Source organism: Phocoena phocoena, chromosome 15 (genome assembly GCF_963924675.1).
Source record: "Phocoena phocoena chromosome 15, mPhoPho1.1, whole genome shotgun sequence".
Lineage (NCBI taxonomy): Eukaryota > Metazoa > Chordata > Mammalia > Artiodactyla > Phocoenidae > Phocoena > Phocoena phocoena.
The window spans coordinates 52,539,445-52,557,346 of record NC_089233.1 but is presented as its reverse complement, the minus strand read 5'-3'; the positions used below and the strand labels follow the sequence as shown (position 1 = coordinate 52,557,346).

General features: G+C 38.8%; 1 protein-coding gene across 2 annotated transcripts in view; it reads left to right on the top strand.

Annotated features, from left to right (window-relative positions):
• PLCB1 (phospholipase C beta 1) overlaps positions 1-17,902 on the top strand; it is a 686,080-nt gene that overhangs the window by 217,225 nt on the left and 450,953 nt on the right. For both annotated transcript variants that reach the window (XM_065892597.1, XM_065892598.1), the window contains exon 3: positions 16,182-16,250. In XM_065892597.1, coding sequence (XP_065748669.1) covers positions 16,182-16,250 — 69 coding nt within the window. The remainder of the gene's footprint in view (positions 1-16,181; positions 16,251-17,902) is intronic.

Sequence of the window (17,902 nt, the reverse complement as noted above, 5' to 3'; positions counted from 1 at the left end):
AAGCAAGAGGAGCTAAGTAAGATGGAGAAATGCGACAAGGAGGTTTGATGGAATCAGACGGAGAGAGTTAGTACTCTGAGGAAAAGAAATATGGGGTTGATGGAGGCTGTGGAAAAAGTACCAATTATGGCCCAGTTGAAGAGGAAGAGAATCAGTGAATTAAAAAAACAAACAAACAAACAAATAAAGAACTAAAATTGTCTTTACTCACAAATGACATGATATTTTATGTAGGAGCCCCTGAAGAAGCTATGAAAAAACTCCATGTGGTTATAATAAGTGAGTCCAGTAAGATTCCAGGATACAAAGTTAATGTATCAATATAAAAAGTCAATTGCTTTTCTATATTCCAACAATGAAAATTGGAAGTTGAAATGTAAAAAAATATCATAATCACACTAAAAATTGAAATAATTAAGGTTAAGTCTAACAATCTATGTCAAGGATCTTGCATGTGAAAAACTACAAAACACTGATGAATGAAGTCAAGAAGATCCAAATAAATTGGGAGATATTCCACACTCATGGATGGGAAAATTCAATATGGTAAAGATGACAGTTCTTGCAACTAAACTACAGATTCAATGCAGTCCCAACTAAAAGCCCAGAAACCATTTTTTAAAGATATCAACATACTTAAAAAATTAGATGGTAATGCAAAGAACTGGGAATTACCCAACTCAATACTGAAAAGGAAGAACAAAGTTGGAGAACTCCCACTATCAGATTTCAAGTCTTACTATACAGTTATAGTAATCAAGACTCCTGTATTAGAGAATGCTTGCTGAAACTTCAATGAGATTCTGTCTACCAAGTCAGAGAACTGGGTTAAGCCAGGTATGTTGAGATCCCTGGGGTATTAGAATCCTCAGCCATCTAGGGGTCTCAGTCTCACCATCTATAAAATGGGGATAAAATTAGTTTTTCACTTACTTACAATTTTTTTCCCATTTTTAACGTTCTGTGTATGTATTTTCAGTGTTATCCAGAGAAATAGATCTATCTATCTAGAAAGAGAGAGTTACATTGTAAGGAATTGGCTCACATGATTATGGAGGCTGAAAAGTCCCACAATCTGCTGTCCAAGTCCAAAGGCCTGGGAGCCAAGGGAGTTGATGGTATAAGTCCCGATGTGAGTGCAGGAGAAGATTGTTGTTTCAGCTCAGACAGTCTGGCAGAGAGGGGATTCTTCCTTTCTCTGCTTTTTTTGTTCTATTCAGGCCCTTAGGGGATTCGATGATGCCCACCCACATGGGGAGGGCAGTCTGCTTTCTCAGCCTACTGATTCGAATGCTCATCTCATTCCAGAAACACCCTCATCAGGACACACCCAGATGTTTGACCAATATCTGGGTACACCATGGCCCGGTAAAGTTGACACATAAAATTAACAATCACAATGTGTCTGTGATGTTTTATAACCTAAAATAGTGGAATTTGTCTTTTTTAAAAAAGATCATATAAGCCCTATATTAACTGGAGTAGCCTAACTATTATAAAAGATAAACTCTAGAATGTCAATGGCTTAATACAATTATTTCTCATTCACTTAAGAGTCCAGTGTGGGGGTATGTGGTCTGGAGACGGCTTTTTTCTACCTGGTGATTCAGGGACCTAGGCTCTTTGACCATAGTGTAAAGGAAGAAGAGGAAGGAAAAAGGCTCTGAAATGATCCTCATCCCTTCTATTTACGTTCTGTTTATGAAAACTAGTTATGTGACCCTCCTTAAATGAAAGGCATGCTGTGAAATATGGTTTATGACTAGGCAGTGATTTTGCTGTAATTCTCTACAGTGTGTAAGGCAAAGTGCAAACTTGTGATGGAAAGTTAGTCACCTCTGCCTTAAAGCCTGCACTGCCCATCAATGCTGAACTGCACAAGCCCACCCACCTGGGTATAGGGAACAGTGGCACCATAAGAATACAGTCCTTCAGAAATCACCAAGTAGCATGGTGCAGTTAACCCCTTAGGTTTCTGTGCCCTGTAAATGACTTAATACTAATTTTATCAGAAAATGTTTTAAAAGCACTTGCTTTTAGTAATATGCTTACATATTACTAAAATAATATTAAGGAAATCACTCATTCCAGTCTCAGCATTAAATGATATTTTATGTTACAAAGAACCCCTTCATGCTGTATTTTTCTTCTTTAAAAATAGACTTGCAGAATGGATATGACGTAAAATGAGGACCATCATGTCTGAAATTTATTTGTCTTTATATTTGCACTGATAAGTTCTCTTCCCCTCTTTCTCTTTCTTCTTCTCTCCCCTCGCATCTCGATTTTCAATTACTCACGTATTTTATTTTAAAATAGCGTCTGATCATTGTTAACATCAGTGATTTTCTTTAAAGAAGATGAGATGCTTTTTCTGTGTGCTTTAATCTAAATATGAGCTTTTATAAGTCAGGGAATTATTAAGAACAAGAAAGCCTGTCATATCCACATGCTATTTGTTACTAATTTATGTGTGTCTGTGCCAGTGGTTCTCAAACTTGAGAGTATATCAGAATCATCTGGATGGTTTGTTATAACACTGCTTTCTGGATCCCACCCCCAGAATGTCCTATACAGTGGGTCTGGGATGGGACCCAGGAATTTGTTTTTCTAACAAGTTCCTAGGTGATGCTGATGCTGCTGGCCCAGGGACCATACTTTGAGAACCAATGACCTTTCTATCAAGTAATACCAAAGAGGTAGGAATAAAGACATTGAATCTATACCTTTGGACTATTTGATGTGTCCCACCTTTTGTACTAAAAAAATAATGCCAAAAGACATACAGTGCTTAAGACTCAAGTTAATTTAATTTCATAATCATAAGGCAGAACAATACCAATTTCAGTACATGGAGAGTTCTGTACTTAATTTTGACTGACCCACATAGAGCAAATGTGATTCATCTGACTTAAAATTGAAAACCCAAATAACCTAGGTTGTGAAACACAATATATTTTTATGATGGGGCCTAAAAGGAGACAAATTGGTTATTAGAATGACAGGAGTGATTTGGCCAAAGGTACACAGGGAGTAAGCTGCTCAGACATCAAGCAAAGTAACAAGAAAATTATGAAAACTTTATGAATAAGCAGGGTAGGCTATTTTCACTAAACATGAGTCCAGGGTCTGAGCTATACAGATTTAAGAATTTTCTCCTGAATATTTACTTTCTTAGTTATACAGGGGAGGTAATTCTGAGGAAGATTTATTTTTAAGGTTTACTTTCATCTAAGCAAGAAGAAATCTATTGTGCAATAATGAAAACAAAAATGGTCTGTTCTCTGGGTGTTCAACACTTCTGTTAAGGATTCATGAGTTAGTTATTTAGAAAATCATATACCCAGGAACATTGACCCTGGTCAAAATGTAGGCTTTACAGGAAATGATAAAATGCAGTTGCTCTATACTCTAGAGAGTAACGTAGTTCACCCTAACATGAAAAACTGTGAAATGAAAGAACAAGAATTACAGTGGGTCCCCTTTTTGTAAGTATGATGCCTGCCTGGAATCAGCATACAGGACTCGCTTCAAAAGGTGAGCAGTGATGACGATCAATAATGTGATTTTTCTAGGAGATGATCTGGAACAAGAAGATAATTCACATACCAGGAAGGTAATATTCAGGCAGCCAAGGAAGCTAATGATTATTTCTTCTGGCTATTCTGCCCTTGATGAAAAATTTTAGTACAATTATCTTTTCTCAGTTATATGTACAAAGGAGGCATTAACAATGAGAATGTCTTGATTTGAAGAAATGAGAGGATACAAGGAAATCTGCCCCGCCTTCTGCCAGTGACAGTTTTATTTGGGAGCAATTCCACTCTCCATTGCTCCTTCTTTTATCACCCGATTTAATATTTCAGGAAAGTTATCCAAGGACGGGTTCTTGTGGTTGTCTTTCTTGGCACCATTCTATGGCTTCTCTGTGTATTCAGAGTGTTCTTCTGCCTTGAGGAGGTGAAGTTCATGCCTAAGCATGTACAGAAACCCAAGGTCTGGTGCTGCTCCCAGGGCCCTCAGAGTGAGTTTTCAGGAAGTCAAGTTGGCACACCTGCCATGCATTGTCATCAAGCAGCGTCATCAGGAAGGGAGGTGGCCCTGTGGCCCCACTGTTTCTGTCCCTCTCTCCCATTTTCAGTCTTGGGTGTGTCCTTCCTGCCCTGACTCTGTCCAGGCATGGCCAGCCTATGAGATGACCCCAGCATATCTGCTTTCCTCGTACTGTTGCTCCATCACCTCACAGAGCTACCAGAGATGGAAAGCTCCATGAATTTCTCGTGAAGGTCAAGACACGGATGGGTGGGAAGAAGACAGTGTCTTCTATTAACTGTCCTTCTGTCTTGTTTCTACCTGTTGTTCTGAAGCTGTAATTGGAGTAAACATAAGGCCTCATAAAAGAAGTTTTACACAGTATGATTTTCTTTCTTGTTGTGGAGTGCAAATGCAGAGCATATAGGTATGTCACCCCATCCTTCCCTTTTTGGCTCCAAGCTGAAGAATTCCAACAAAATCATTCATTCAAGCTTCCTCTTGACAAGTAGCTCACTTCCCACCTCCCAGTTCTGTCCACATCTTACTCTGGCAACTTAAAGTTCTGTATTCCCTCTTTAAAACATTTTAGTGTTTAACGAACTTACAGAGTTCATTAAACTTAATGTTTAATGGAATTCCCTCCTTTCCACGTTAGCTACTAAAATCTGATTCCTATAAAACTGTAAGCCCCAATTTCATCTTCTCGTCCAGATCTGTGCCATCTCTGTGTTATCCCAAAATTCCTGTTGGGTAACCTTTACGGAGTCACTTGACTTGTTCTTGAACTTTATCCTTGTTTGACCCCTTAATGATTATCAGCTCTTTTCTTTTCCCTCTTCCTACAGGGTTCTCCCCTCAAGAGCTGTAACTCTTCAATTTCACAGTCTTCCCATACATTGCCTTTCAAATCTGTCCCACACTAGGTCTGACTGTGTTTGCTTTTCAATTAACTCCCTCGCCATTCATAGAGAGGTAGTAATACTAAACTAGTAGCGTTTGTGAAGAACACTTAGAAAAGTGATGTTACTTACATAAAAGCTTTTAAAAATGTCATCTTTATTCATTTTTAAAGTTTTAATGAAATTATGAAATGAATTATTTTTCTTCATCTTTGGAGTAAAATTTGTATGTTTAGGGATATATTTTTTTTAAAGAAGGGAAGCCAGAGTAGCTGGTTGAAAATGGAATAAATCCTTACCAAAAAGAAAGTGACCTAAAATGTAGTGGGTATGAAAATATTTCTTTTTAGCCCTGAATATGACAAAAATGAACTCTGGTTCGGGAATTAGGTAAGCTGATGCTTTTATAGTTTTTTATCACTAAGAAAAAGAGAAAACTATTTGCACATTAAATTAGATGATATATACTCATATATGTATTTCCCAGGAAATAGTCAAGATATTTTAAAACCTGATGAAGGATGATACAAGATAAAATACAGTGTACAGTGACTGAGAACTCACTGCTTCAAAAAATGCTCGTTTAGTAGATGTATCATAATGATTAAGACTGTTTTCAAAGAAAATTTAAGGATTCCAAAAACCTGCAGAAATATATCAAAAGCCAAAGATAATAATAAATATACCAAATATATACAGAAATATATCAAAGGCCAAAGACAATAATAAATATAAAAATGTGATTCAAAAAATTGTATGTATGTGATTCAGAATGCTTTTGAGTTTAAGAATAACTTCTAAGTTGTTTATTTGCAAATGATAGCTGTCTTGGATCATGTTCTCCAAAGAGACCCAAATACAAGTGGCTGCGCACAAGAGATTTATTAAGGAAGGGTTTCCAGGAGACAACAGTAAGAGAGTGGAGGAAACAGGACAGTGAAGGAACAGAAGCCAACCCAGGGTGAGCTTTCAGGTGAAGTCCAAGCCTCAGCCTGGGAGTGTGTTCTGCCCCAAGGCAGGGTAGCTGGGCTTTCATGCTCCTGCACCTGTCACCCCTAGCTGTAGCACTCTGAGCAGAAATAGCCTCCCAGGCACTTCCTGTTCTCTGTGCAAGGGGGTCAAGTGCTCCAGGAGGCCAAAGACAGTCAAAGGTCAGAGGGTCAGTTATTAGGAAGGAATCAGACAGGCATTGGGGAATGGATGTCCAGCCAGTAAAGGGGACCAGCAAGCATCAGGGTGGGCATTAATAGTTTCCTACAGGAGCTTTATTAAAATTTCCTGGAAAGTAGAAAATGACCCTAGATTTAGTGAACTTTCTATTATATCAAGTTCTTGACGTGAACGGCTGGCCTCATTATGTGTACTTACATTAGGGTTGAGGTTGATCAATAGTTGAATGAAAAAGAGTTTACCTCTGGTGAAATTACAGCACCCAGGCAGGACCTTGGGAATGATGTGTTTACTGACTAAGTGACTATTCTTCTAGGGACAATTCATTAAGCATGGTACTCCCCATTAGACATATCCAGTCCTTATCCCAACAAATGAGCATTGGAAGAAGCTCAGCTGGATTCCTTTTGTCTTACCAGAAAGCAAAAAGTGATCTTAAGAAACAAGTCTTCTTTGAAAAAAAAAGAAATGACGTTATTACATACTTGTCAACTTCAAATATCTCATTTTAGAAGCTATATTAACTCCTTGCATGTTCAGGGTGTCATGTGAGATTAAAAGGTCATCAGAATCCTATGGTTGCTGCTTTTCCTGCATGCCATAAGTTCTGGTTTATTGTTTTTTCATTTTTGCTTGTTTTAAGATATTTTCTGTTTTCCCTTTTGATTTCTTTTTTGATTCATTGGTTGGTTGTTCAAGAGTACATTGTTTAATTTCCATGAATCACAGGTTTTAAAAAAAAAGCCTTAGAATGTCCTTGATTAAGCAGTAAAAATTTTATTAAATCTTAAAAAAAAAAAATCTTGTGGTTGCCAGAACCCTGGGAGAGGCATGGAAAAGTAAAAACAAACTTCTGGGCAGAAACATGCATGATAATATGTAGGAATGATTAGCTGAAGGAGAAAAATGAGACAATCTGATTAGACATTACAATGTGGCTACCAGGGAAGGAAAGGATAAATGCCATTTTTGTATACTTCAGATAATTTGGAAGTCATCAGACATTCCATGATTGTGTGATTGTAAAGAAAAGGAAATACATCAGTTGCCAGCTCAGTTGTCTCATGCACAAGGTTGAATCACAACATCAGGAAATAGGCCAAGCATCTTTAGAACCTCTCCTTGACTTTGTCTGGGCTCTAGGGCACAATGAGGAAATCACTGCTTTAATCTATTATATTTATTTAATTTAAAATCTATTAAATCTATTATTTAATTTAAAATCTATTAAATCTATTTAATCTATTAAAGCAGTTATTGATGCTACCAATAAAGACAGTAGTCTGAAGAAGACTTTTCTCAAACAGTCTTATTATCAGTTCTCTCATTGTTTTTAGGATTCTGTTGCAATTGTTTCTTAAATGGATCTAGGCAGCTTGTCCAACATCCTACAGAATGTCCTACAACAAGTTCTAGCCCTGGTGAATTAGCCATCTTTATGTGCAGCTGTTGTCTTCTCCTTAATATCTAGGACAGAGGTTCTCAAACTTCAGATTGCTTCTGAATCATCCCAAAGTTTAATTAAAATACAGATTGCTGGACCCCACCCCAGAGATTCAGATTCAGTAGGTCTCGGGTATTACCTGAGAATTTGCATTTTGCACATATTTCAAGGTGATGTTGATGCTGAGCCTGTTGGTCCAGGGACCACATTTTAAGAACTACTGGTCTAGGGAAATGAAAGAATTTAAGTCATATAAGCAGATAACTGATATGGTCAAATATTACAGTAGGATAAGATTAAGAGACTAGAAGCAGCTTGCACTACCAGATAAAAAAAAGTTGGCTGGCTGTTCAGCCATAGGGAAATAGGTGTAGACCAGAAATAACATTTTAGATGATTTAAGGGGAAAGTCTGGCTATGTTTAAATTATATGGACGTTTCAAGCGGAAATAGTTTGTTTGCCTGATTAATCAATATCATTTCCATATGTCTTTTCAAGAGACCTTTTATGGAGATTGGATTTTATGCTCACCCAAAATATCCACAAAGATAGTTTTCCACAATTATGACACTATTTGCCAAATGATGAATGCTGTTTCTAGTTAATCTGATTAGACTGAAATCAGGACTTTTGCTGAGCACAGGCGTAATAGAAAAATGTGACAATGCAATCTTTATCACCCTAACACAATTAAAAAACAAACTCTGAGTCTTTAACAAATGCAATATCACTATTTGTCCATAAAAATGCCATGAATCCCTCCATGAGATGCCTGTTAATAAATACAAACTAGGAAAATAAAACATTGGTCATCAACTTTCATTATACTTCTGAATTTATCTTTAGCATATGTATAGATCTTCCATGTTGATTATAGAGTCTTTTTTCTCAGTTTTTAAAACGATAACCAAATAAGTTTAAAATAAACCCAGTTACTATTATTTTAAATCTCCCCAGTTTTTCATTTATCATTTTAAAAAATTGCTAAAAGATATTTTCTGAAGTAATATGGTCTAGAAACTTTTCCTTCCACAATCGTACATGCATGGAGTTATAAATGTATCATGTTATAAACATACATGTTGTTAGAATTAAGTTTTATTAACATTATATCTTAATAAAAGGTTTGGTACTATGGACATAATTTTATGTTCAGCAGCGTTACCTTTCAACTTAAGCAACTTTTTATTATTAGATGAATACATAAAAGTTTCTCAGGGCGCTAAAGAAGGAAGTAAGAAGGAGAAAATTTGGCTATTGCATAACCAGGAGCTGAACTGTCTTGCTGGTTATGTGCGAAGGAGGAGTTAAATAGATATTTGCCAATACAATTCACTTTGCCTTGTGGGGACCCAGCCTCACAGCTTCTTAAAATTACTGTTACATTCTATTTATCATGATATTTGTTTTCTTGTACATGAACAAAGAAATGTTCTTTTTCTGTTTGTACCACTCAGTTAATATTCATGCTATTTTATTAATACTGAAAAATAATTCTTTAGCAAAAAAATCGGTCTGGGGGAATATGAATTCTTTTCCTATCCTGTACTGAGTCTCAGTGATCTTGATCAATGGGTATATTTTTCTCTGGGACTCAGTTTCCTTATCTGCAATCTCCCCCAGTTCCCAAAGTCTGTGGTTCCATTACAGTAATTGTTTCCTGTTGGACATATTCAAAAAAGATTACAGCATTGCAGTCATTTTTATACTGGGAAGAGTGCCAACATATGTAAAGTCATTTACGTTTTAATTAAATGCATTAGAACATGGAAACAATGGGGGTAGTGTATTAGTTATCTATTGCTGCGTAACAAATGACCACAAACTTAGTGGCTTGGAACAACACACATGTATTATCTCACAGTTTCAAGTGGGTTAGGGTCTCACCTGCCTAGGGTCTCACAGGCTGCAGTGAAGGTGTCTACTGGGCTGTGTTCTGTGGATCTGGAGTTCCTCCTCCAAACTCATTCATGTTGTTGCCACAGTTCAGTTCCTTGTCACCACAGGACTGAGGCCCTTAGCTCTTACAGGACTTGTCTTTTCATAGACAATACAGGACAGAGCCAACACGTAAGCATCTCTGCTGCTTTGAGTCTCTCACTGCTGGATCTCTTTTGAAAGACTCACCCAGGATATCTCTCATTCAGTTAAAGTTAAGTCATCTGTTCAGAGACTTCAATGACACCTGCAAGATGCCTTCACATTTGCCATATAAGGTTACATAGTCATGAGAGGAATAGTCCATCACATTTGCCATACTCTGTTGTCTAGAAGCAAGCTGCAGGTCCTGACCGCACTAAGTGGGAGGGGATTGCACAGAGGCATGGACGTCAGGGGCAGGAGTCGTGATGGCCAGCTTGGAATTCGGCTTGCTACAGGTGGGCAAAATGTTGGGTTCCTGATGCAGTTGTTTAACTGACTAGAAATTGTCACTGAAGGTCTCCGTCAGTTCTCTCATCAGCAAAGGGGAGGAATATAATACTCATGACAGTGGTGCTGCCAAGACTGATGAGATAATATGTACGAATTATCTTACAATTCTCGGCACATGGTTGGTTCTCTGTTGGTAATAGTTAAAAGTATTATTGCTGTTGTTATTATTAATTATATTATTTGACTTTGCCTCTTTTAGTGATAGGAAACTTTTATCTCATTACAGTAATTTTTTCAGTTTTATTTTATTAGCTCAAAACTGTCAATAGTTACAGTTCATAACACATGAACTAGTTCATTGCTTTTTCTCCATTTCAAATATTAGTCTTATTGATATTTCGCATTTAACTGTGACATTAAAAGTAAAACCAGTTTCCTCTACAAGTTGCCTCTTACTTTATTCTCTTATTTTGTTTTATGAACTATCTCTGGAGTACTAGATTTTCATATCACATTTTGTTTGTTTCTTTGTTTGCATTCTGTGCTTTTCTTCTAGATGCTTTACCTATCCATTTTTGGCTTTTCTACTGGGGTCTTTTCCCTTTCACTTAGAATGGGAACTATTACAAGAATAAGGATGTATATGTATGCAGGACTCCCTGCTTGCTAAGTGGAGATCTCAGTTTAATATCTCAGTTGATTGAACAGCAGCCCACTGAGAAAGGTATTGCTGGTGTTGGCATCTCTGTTTGACAGAAAAGGATTCAAGGCACAATCATCTGTGGTAACTGGCTTAATAATGCATAGGTTACAAATGATAATTCTGAGAGACAACTTAAGTGTTCTGCCTTCTAGTTCTATGAAATTTGCACCATATTAAACCTAGAATTTCTTAAATAAAGAAATCCAGATGTATCAACTTTCTTTTTTCTCTGCTGCTTGGTATTGATGACCTGGGCATCTCATTTCCTTGGATGTTTCCTACTCTGAGTCTCCATTGCAGACTGGGAAAGAAAGAGAAGAATCGAGGCTAGGGAACAAAGACAACAAGAGACCAGGTGAAACAGGGTGCAAGGACTTTTTGAGAGGTATACTAAATACATTTTCACTCCCTCAGAAGTGGAATCAAGTTAAGGAACAAAGAGTCTATTTTATCTGCTTCTCTTTAAAATAAAACACTTCATTAACTGACTCTAAAGTTGTTTTGTTTAAACATTGGACATTTTAGGGGTGTTGACAGTCAATAAAACATATTAGTGTCTTCTACTTTTGGGAAATTGAGGTTGAACAACTTAATGAATATACCACATGGGGAGGTATACACACCCAGCCATTAATATCTTCCCTGTGTAATGTTTATGACTGTAATCGCTGCTCTGATTATATATTGTGTGAACTTGAAGCACATTATTATAATAGGTGACAAATGGAATTTGGTGACAATGCACAGAAACTGGTATTCTGGAAGAGGGTTGAGTTTTAAATTGTATTCTTGAGTTTTCAGTGCATTTCATGGATCATCTATTTCACAGTGTGTTGGTGGCTGATGGATTGAAATCCTTCTGCTGAATAGTAAACATCAGAGATAATTTCGTCTTCCCTTAGCTCGTCTGTCTCAGTTTTCTCATCACTCATTCAAACTATCAAAAGTAAATCCCTGATTACTGTTAATTCACTTTTGTCCATACTGACCTAGAGAGAAGACACATCTGTCCACACTTCAGGGCATGCATCGGGGGTCCTAGGAATGTGGCCTCCAAGCTTTGCAGGGGCCATTGTGGGCCTTGGAAATAAAGGGTTTCTGTTAGTTCATTCTTCCTTTGCTGGTTCAGGTAGCCCACAGGGCTTTGGGCACCCCAATATCCTTTCCTTGTTGGATGGGCTTAGAGGCAAGAGAGAACAAATTTCCTCCTTTCACTTTTCTAAATGTCTCTAATGTTATGAAGTATAACACAAAAGATATATAGTGTAGCATTTTCAACAAAAATAAAACAATTTCAATGATTGCTTGAATTTCTGAACAGAGGCATTTATTCTACAGAGTAAAATTTAATGCTAAGGACACATTAGAATAGGAGTTAGTGGCATTTGTCATTCGATAGTTTATGTTTAATTAAGTCAAATCTGAGCCTAGGTTATTCACCATTAGGCACACTTTTGCATTCAGTAGGTATAAAATTTTTATTTGACAGTTCCCTATATAAAGAAATGACTGTTTTAAGTTCGTCATACAACATAGTATAAGTAGTGTATAGTTTTATCAATCATGTTCATCTAAAAAGCCTTATAATAACAACCCTATGAATTAGTACATCAGTGCTTTTCAGTATGCTCCATGGACCAGTGGCAACAGCATCACCTGAGAGATGCAGATCCTCAGGCCTGTCCCAGTCCCGCTGAACCAGAAACTCTGATGGATGGTGCTCAGCCAATTTATGTTTTAACAGGTATTCTAGGTGACTCCAGTGCAGCCTTTGAGAACCACTGATATAGAAAGTATTATCATACTTATTTTATAGATGATACAATTAATGCTAAGTGTGGTCTGATAATTGGCCAAATACATGACTAGTTAATTTTAGGGCCCTTCCTCAAACCCAGGTTTTCCACTTAAAAATCACGGGGCCTCCCTTTCTTAAAGAAAAGAGCAAAGGAATAGTAAATCCCGTAAACTGGAAAACAGTAACTCTTAAATGAATTGAGAAAGGGACCATTTTCCTGCTTTCTCATCATGCAAGTGGGATGTTAAAACTATTAACACAAGAAAATTAACCTAGAAAAGTTTTAATGACACAAGTAACATTTTTGTGGTCCCATGCATTGAGTTCCTCATTTTCTTTTTAGTGGAGGAGCAAATAGGATGTAGTTAAGTCCCAGAGGGGTGGCTGTTGTGTGTTAATAGAAGTGGGAGACTATTTTGATCATGGCTTTCTAACCGAATGAGTCCGTGGATAGATTTCCACCTGGGTCTTTCCTATGCCACATTACCCACACTGAGAGTGCCCTGCGGTGGTTTTCCTGCACGCACAATTTTACACGAGCTCCAGAGTCGCTGTGGTATCAGAATGAAAACCTAGGGCAGCTGGCGCTAACTACCCACCCTGTGACTTGGAAAATGAATGTTTCCTCTTGAGCTGGAAGTAGAAAACAGCGTTCATGATCTGTAATAGAAAAGTCTATAGAATGCTGCCTGCTAAGGTCTATTTCCTTGTGAACTCAGTTTGGGCTTTGTGTATAAAAACAAATAAGTAAAGTTTAAGTCTATTGTTTATTCAACTGGAATTTCCTTGAATAGAAAATGTTATACAATTAGGTAAATGTACTGTGTATGTGTGCGTGATTTTTATTCTGCATATATATAAAACATCATGCCACGTTTATGGAAAAGTGCATCAAACCATCAAACATACATGTCAATGTTTTATGAATAATTACAAAGCGGACGTGCAGATAACGACTGCTAAGTTCAGAAGTGACTGATAACTCTCCATGAGCTTCTGCTGTGTGTCCAGAGTGACTTGTTTTCTGCACAGGACTCCTGACTCTGTGCATTTGTAACTGCTGTTTCCTCTCCCTGGAACCCTCCCCACCAAACACACAGAATTATAAGGCTGGCAAACTCCTTTTCCTCCTTGCGCATCAGCTGAAAAGATGCCATAGCCCTTTGTAGTCCATGTCTGCAGTGCACTTTGAAATGTCTCCTTTAGAGTATAATCATTAGCTTTGTGCATGAGCTCCTCTTTGTATTTTGAGATATCATTCCTCAGTACCTAGCCTGTACCTAACACATTGCAGCATTCAATAAGTAATGCTCGACTGAATTAATGACTGGTATTTCCACTTGGATAAAGCCCTCAAGCCAGCATCTCCAAAATGCAGTATCATTTTGCCCAAACTTCCAAGCCCCAGCGAGGAAGCTGGAACCCCTAGAGCTGTAGATGCCTCCTGTCTTTCCTTTAGTCAACTCTACCTCCTTATCATCACTCTCATCTTTGTCCCCAGTACCTCTACCCTCATTTGGTCTCCGGTCTTTCAACACTCTACTCAGTTCTGGTCTTCTAGATTAAGCTTCGTCAAGCTTGGTTCTCTTTCTGTTACTCCTCTTTCAACAAATGTTTTTGCTGCCATTGCCATGGAGATGAAGAAACCTGGGCCAAATGCTCCACTTCTTCACATCTGAATGCTTTGTATGCATTTGCCTAAGTGAGGCCTTGAGTCCAGCAGTTGATACCATTGGTTTCTAACACTCACTAGGTGACCTTTGATATTGCGGATGGTGCATCCTTGGGGGAACCATGGCACCTGCTACTCTGTCTTGCAGGATCCTTGCTGGGTTGCTACCTATCACACCCCAGGGTTTGGGAGGGTTTCCACAGAGTCATGCACAATAGAGAATGGGTTAAGGAATTCACTAAAATGGGGGAAAGCAAACTTACAAGGCCAGTGTGAGCAAAAGAAGAGAAGGCGCTGTTTCCTGTCCTCCCTGCAGCCCACAGAGAGGTGTGCGGGGCCAGGTGTTCTATTGGACCTGCTGTGTGGTTTGCACCCCAGTGGAGAGATTCCATCTCATCTTTGACCCTTATTATGCTGCAATCATGAAATCAACCTTAGGTTCAGGAAAATAATCAGACCATTTTTCACCAAACATTTGGAATCAGGGGCAGCTGTTTGAAGGAATTGTCTGGGAACCCATGGCGCCAGTCCTTGTAGATGTTGGGGCCTATGAGAAATTATAGCCACTCCTGTCCAGATGCAGTTCCTTCCGCTGGGAGATGGGAGTAGATGCCTGAATCCCACTGGCTCCTTCTCTAGAAAACAGGTTGGATGGCTCTGCTTATTGCACCACAGTCTCATCTGGCTGGTGACAGAGTTCACCGGATAACTCGGTGACGTGTGTGTCCCAAATTTCATGGCTCAGTGCCCTTAGCCAGACTTTCAGGGTTTCCATCCTTTTGCCCAAATCCCTTTCTGGTCTCATCTCCCATGATTTTTCTTCATATGTTCAGCATATGGAATTCTGAATGTCGACCATGTGGATCCCCTCCCCCACTGCCACTGTGCCTTCCCTTGTGGTCTTCCTCACTCTTGGATGCCCCCTTATCCCCCTCTTCTTCCCACCTGCTTCCCATGCATTATTCTCCTGCTCTGAGCCCTAAGGGCCATGAAGACCTCAAGGTTCTGCCCAAACCTCTGGTCCTCTCTTGTCTGGATATTTGCTCATGTGGTACACTCCAGCTGGGTGAGCCCCTTCCCTCCCCACTTCTCTTCTCTGTGCTCCACAGACTTTTTTCTGAGCCTCTCAGGGAAAAATGATCTTTTCTCTGTTGACCGCACCCCCCCACCCCAGCAGTTAACTTTAAAGTTGGCATTAGCATGCTCTCCCTTGTCTTATGTGTACACTTTACTCCACAGGTCCATCCAGAGAAGCAGCCATATCTTTTTTTTTATTTTTTTTTTTGCGGTATGCGGGCCTCTCACTGTTGTGGCCTCTCCCGTTGCGAAGCACAGGCTCCAGACGCGCAGGCTTAGCGGCCATGGCTCACGGGCCCAGCCGCTCCGCGGCATGTGGAATCTTCCCAGACCGGGGCATGAACCCGTGTCCTCTGCATCAGCAGGCGGACTCTCAACCACTGCGCCACCAGGGGAGCCCCTATGCAGCCATATCTTATATGTCTTGTACCCTAGAGTAACTTGCATGTTATAGGTGTTCAATAATATATAATGAATAAATGAAAAGATCAGGGCATAAGGGATGTGTGCAAAAGGCTGGGGTGCAGGTAGGGGAGGCAGGTCTGCGTCTTTACCTTGGCCAGGTGGGCTGGGTATCCTGTGAGCTGAGGGGAGCACCTCCTTCCACTTCCCCATCCTAATCCCCCACCCCGCTCACAAATCCTCACCTACACTCAGAGTGACTCTCAGGATTATTTTTCAACAAGGGAACAGGAAGGCCTGATTCATCATGACTTAGGAATGGCTTGTAGGATAGGCTGAGGACCCAAACCACACGTATTATACATTTCAAAATGTATTATGATATATATATATATATAAAACTGAAGAACTAGCAGGTAGCTATCTTTTTGTTTCCATTCCAATTTGATCGATAGGCAATGCATGTAAGAGGAAAAATATCCCAACAGCAGAGAAATTTTCAGGCAAGTCTTAAGATAATATTATTTTTTAAAGTGATGTCAATGCTATAAAACAAAGAAAAAAGATCTGTGTGTATGCTTAACGATTTCACATTTTTGCCTTCCAGGAGACGGAGCTGTTAGATCTCAGCCTTGTCAAAGATGCCAGATGTGGGAAACACGCCAAGGCTCCCAAGGTAGGAAGTGGAGTGTAGTATGCACACCAGCTGCTGCCTTGATTATTTAGCTGTGTCCTGGTATCAATTAATTGCCCCAGTTAAAAGTTTCTCTGTTGTAGATGTTATAAAACGCAATAAAACAGCCAGTCCTTTCAGAGACCAGTATGCTCTAAACACTACCATTTTTGTTAAAAGACGGAAACAACGAGCAAATATAGAGGCAGTTGGACATGGGGCTTGCTTTATGCCCTCAAATCTTATTTTTGTTTTGGAAAAAAAAAAAAAAAAGCAATGCCAGAGTTACTGGGTAATTCTAAATATTCAAAACGTGCTTAAAAGTATTTGAAAAATTCCTTGAGCCTCGTGAGCATACGTGAACTAACCTTTTAGACAGATAAACAAGACCCTTTAGCTCAAATGCTTTGCAGTTGGAATCATTCCATCCATAAAGCCAGAGAGTGTCAGATCTTTCTGCAGATGTTCCTAGTGAACACCCGCAGACTTTGGGATCAGTTATGTGGAATGTCAACTAGCTTGGGTTTGAAAAACTTACTGAAGAAATATCTAAAGCAGTGTTTGCAGTTTATTTAGTTTTGGAAGATGGTTTAAAAATGTTGAATATGGGACTTCCCTGGCTGTCCAGTGGTTAAGACTCTGTGCTTCCACTGCAGGGGGCATGGGTTCATTCCCTGGTCGGGTAACTAAGATCCCGCATGCCATGCGGTATGGCCAAAAAAAATTATTGAATAAAACATACATATATTTTAAAAATTTAGATTGTCTGGTAGGGTATAGTAGCAAGATGTGTTGACTTGCCATCAAAGTGGGAAACTGCTCTTTATTTAAGTTTTAGTACTTTAAAGACTTCTGTAGCACAGAGAATATTGGCAAATAGGGAAGTACAGGTGCCATTCAGGGACTCTTGCCTCCTTCCATAATTGATATAAAACTAGCGATTTTCTATTTGAGTATCTACCTGCAACTTTTGTTTTATTCCTTAAAAAGTCAAAACACTTTCTTTGACATCAAAAATTAGCTGTTGCTGTGGAGATGCAGGAAGGGAAAAAGTCACCTACAATGATTATTCTTCAGATACCTAACAGTGCAGTAGTTGCTGGCAAATTTTGTCATAGAGCAAACAGGCAAATACTGCTTTTATGGCTGAAGGGGTTAAGATGATCTACAGGAAAATGTGGAAAATGAAAAGAGAGAAAAATCAGAATTATTTTCAAGAGGGTTTCTATAAGTGTTTCATGTGAAAACGGCCCATTATTTACATTCATCTCTTAGTAATACAATGATATTTCATTGGTTTGGTCTTTTGGTTTTATATCAAGCTTATCATCTTTAATGCTTTGTTGATGATTCAAAATTGTTCAATTTTCAGGGTAGAAAACAAATTTTTTTCTTCTTCTCTCAACAACATTTCAGCCAGGTTTCATGTAAGCCTGTTGTGGATAGTTCTGAGAACTGTATTGATAACAGTTATAAAGTTTGTCTTTCAACGCAAGTTTATTGGCCTAACTTGAAGTTTCATTGTCAGTATTGGTTAAAGACAGTTGCCTACCCTCTATCAGACCCCCTTTGTTTCTGGACTTAGGGAATTCAAGTCAATTCTTCTGACACATGGAGACTGGCTTTCAGGTTTGACTCTTTTACTGCAGCCCACA